General features: G+C 45.5%; 1 protein-coding gene across 1 annotated transcript in view; it reads right to left on the reverse strand.

Annotated features, from left to right (window-relative positions):
• Positions 1 to 541, reverse strand: part of LOC104287736 (tripartite motif-containing protein 10-like) — a 15,093-nt gene extending 14,552 nt beyond the window's left edge. Inside the window, exon 1 of the mRNA XM_009886466.1 lies at positions 532 to 541. Coding sequence (XP_009884768.1) covers positions 532 to 541 — 10 coding nt within the window. The remainder of the gene's footprint in view (positions 1 to 531) is intronic.
• Positions 542 to 3,452: the final 2,911 nt, after the last annotated feature.

The following is a 3,452-nucleotide window of genomic DNA, read 5'->3' on the forward strand; positions in this document are numbered from 1 at the left end:
CTTATTGACCATAATATTCCCAAAATTACACCGGTTCTGGGTTTATCTGAGGTGGTCTAAAATATATGAGAGCGTAAATAAGCCGCGTCCCCCCGCCAAGAAAAAAAAAACATAAGAAACGTGGATTAATGAGATGTGTTTTGATAGAAGAAGGAAAAAAAATAATCGCTTACCGATATCCGCGTTCCTTTTCCCTTAAAGGGGACAAATAAAGGGGGAAAAAAAAATAATTAAATAAATAGGTGAATGTTTTTTTCGCGCTGGGTACAACCTGAGCGGTTAATCCCTCTGGAGTGAATAATTAATATTATTTTCTGGAGTGAGCTCGACTCGTTAACAGCCAAGAAAACCCTCAAACCAGGGAAATCTCAAACTAGGAAAGCATCAAAATAGGGAAATATCAAAAAAACAGCCCAAAACCAAAGACAGCAAGGACACAACGCCCTCGGGCACAGCAAAGCCAGGATTTTGGGAGTCAAAGAAGCCAGGAATTGCCACGCGCTATATTAATTAATCTATTTTTCCCCGTACCTGACTCCATCATCACTGTCCCTTCTTAATTGGAACCACCTCCGAGAGCTTCGTCAACCTGGTGGGACAGGAGCGAAGAGCATTAAAACCTGGGGGACAACCAGACCTTAAAAACGCATTTTTTTGAGGGAAAACATGCCTATGGCTGGAATACTTTTGGCTTTTTCCTCCATTTTTCCCCCCCAAAACATTATTTGAGATGTTTTCTGGTCTACGTCCGGACGAACGGGTGGAAGAAGGGATCTGCTGTAGGTGTGAAGAACCTCCACTCGCGTCCAATCACAGAAGGGGTCCGACACCTAATTTCAGTTGTTTGAAGTAGCCTGAGCGTAATTCCTCCTTTATGTCACAAAAATGATTTAATAATTACGTTTATCACTGCTATGGACACCCCGAAAGCAGTCCCGTACGCGGAGGATGTGGCGCTACCACCTCTTTTGGCCGCAAAAAAAAGCGGCTTTTTCAAACTATTTTATTCTATTTCGAGCTTCCCTCCCCTGCTCTGTGACCGCTCTGGTTCTCAACACTGTAGATAATTGATTTCTAGTGTTTCGAATCAATTTTTCGTATTAATTAAAAGAAAACCAGAGGTTTGCCATGGGAGATGGTACAGGCTGGGTGAAAGGACGCAGATTTTTTGTGCCCAGAGAGGGCAGGTGCCACCACAGGCCTTTTTCTTCCTAAAAAAAAGTATCGCTCAAACGGGATGGGGAAAATCATTAAAATTGCATTTTTGGGTTCATAATTCTGCCGATGTCCTGAAAGGAGCTGCAGCCGCGGAAAGGCAAAAAGGAAGAGGCCGAAAACAGGGGTGGGAAAAAGTCATCGGATATATTGGAAAGGAAATTATTGAACGCTTCTCGCGTGCTGTATTAATGTTTTTTCATGAAGCGTAGGTCTCACTAGGAGCTAAATTAGATAAACGCTGTTATAAGGATCTAAATTTATAGAGAAAGAGATAAACAGAGTGAGGAAAGCGGCACCAGTTATTTCTCTACGATATTTTCCTAAAAAAGGGGTGAAAAAAAAAAAAAAAATTCATTCTTTTAATCCTTTTCTTGGGGTTTTTTTTGTTTGTTTTGGGGTTTTTTTCTTTTTTTTTTTTTTTTTTTTTCCCAGTATCGTCAGATTTACGTAGATAAAATAAAAGATCATTTCGTTCCGGGCTTCTTCCAGCCCTCAGGAACGGATCGCGTTTCTTCTGCTTTCTAAATGCATCTCCCGACCTCAGAGCCGGACCGACACGTGGGAATAGGACACCTACAAATTATACTTTCCTTCCAGAAATAAAAATAATAATAATAATAATTAAAAAAAAAAATAATGATGAAGACTTACCAAGACCTGCAGTTGATTTTTCCCTAATCGGGGCCGTTTTGGGGCACGGCGGGCGGCGATGGGGATTGTCCGTGCCGGAGATTTTTGGCAGGTCCTGGGGAAAAATGATACCCCACAGTCGCCGGAGGGTTCGTGCGTCTGCTGGGAGAGGCGGCACCTCTATATAGTCACGGCAGGAACGGGATCCTCCAAGAAGATCCGAGCCGGTGGCATCGGGCCAACCTCCGGAGGTGCCAACATCTCCCACGGGTTGTTTAGAGGATGGGGTAGCTGTTGGTGGGGGGTGGTGTCGAGGATTTTGGCTGGGCGGTGATCCCGAGGAGGTCCTGTTTGGGCAGAAATCTTCCCTTTCCGAAGCGGCATCGATCCCCGCTTTGATTTATCCTAAAATAAGGAGAGATGTGGGGAAAAAAAAACCCCAAACCAAATGCTTGGACTTTTCTCCTCCTTTTCTCTTTCCTGCTGCTCACCAGGGTGAAGTGAGAGAGAAGGAGAGAGGGGGAAACTCCTCCCCGCGGTCGGGATTTCACATCGCTTTGGGTTATTTTAAAACAAATACTAAAAAAAAATAAAAAAAAACAGCTCATGAAATGCATCTAGCTCAGTCTCCCCCTCCTATATCTCAGCTTGCTTCAAAGAGAACTCTCCCATTGTTGCCAAAACTCTCAATTTGGTTAACGAAGGCAAACGAGGCATTTCCAGGCCATTATGACCCAAATGTCTAAATAGGAAGGAGCGTTCTGGGCTTGGCTTCAGCCGAGCGGTATTTCCCACCCCAAAAATGCTGAGAAAATGGGCTGAAGCCAAAAAAAAAAATCCACCAAAACTCACTCAGGTGCTCGAAATAGATGTCAGTTCTTGAACCCAAAGGCGGTATCTTTGCCGGGAGTTCTCTCTGTGAGACACGCAAGCCGGCAGCTCCATTTCCAAAACCTGAAAATTAAGGATTAGAAGGAGACGTGAACAACGTGTGACATTCAGAGGGACCTCCTTGAGCCCCAAAGTCCACTGGGCTGAGGGAGAAGGCATTTGCGATGATGCAAAGAAGGGAAAAGTTGGTGAGTTCTGCCCTGGAATAAAGGGAGAGCCCTGATTTCGAGCTGCGAAAAAGCACAGGAGATGTTGGGGATGGGAGAAGGTGAAGGTTAAAGCTGAGGATGAGACCTGTCGTAAACATCGGCCACTAAACCCTCTGGATTTGCAAGAGGAAAAAGAAAAAAACAAATGTTGCCACGGGGTAAAGAGAGCGAAGGCGGTTGCCTCAGGGAAACCTGAGGGAGGGAGAAGGGGATCACAGCCAAGGAGATACCGGATTTTTTTCTTTGGCAGCGGAGGTCTGGCGTTTGGAGAAGATAAAATAACCGTCGCGCTCCTGCTCCGACACCTCGCTTTGAAGAAATTGCTCCCCAAAGCCCTGTCCCTTTTCTAAGCCATTTCCTCACCCACCTGGACTGTAAAACACGGAGGAACTTAAAATCGCTTTAGTTCCTTAACCCTCTGCCCCACCACCAGCCCCCCAAGGGCCCCCTGTCCCCCAAAACTCCTCTGCCAGACCCCCCAAGGCCCTCCCTGTCCCCCAAACC

This window comes from Charadrius vociferus, unplaced genomic scaffold, assembly GCF_000708025.1.
Source record: "Charadrius vociferus isolate BGI_N301 unplaced genomic scaffold, ASM70802v2 scaffold746, whole genome shotgun sequence".
Taxonomy (NCBI): domain Eukaryota; kingdom Metazoa; phylum Chordata; class Aves; order Charadriiformes; family Charadriidae; genus Charadrius; species Charadrius vociferus.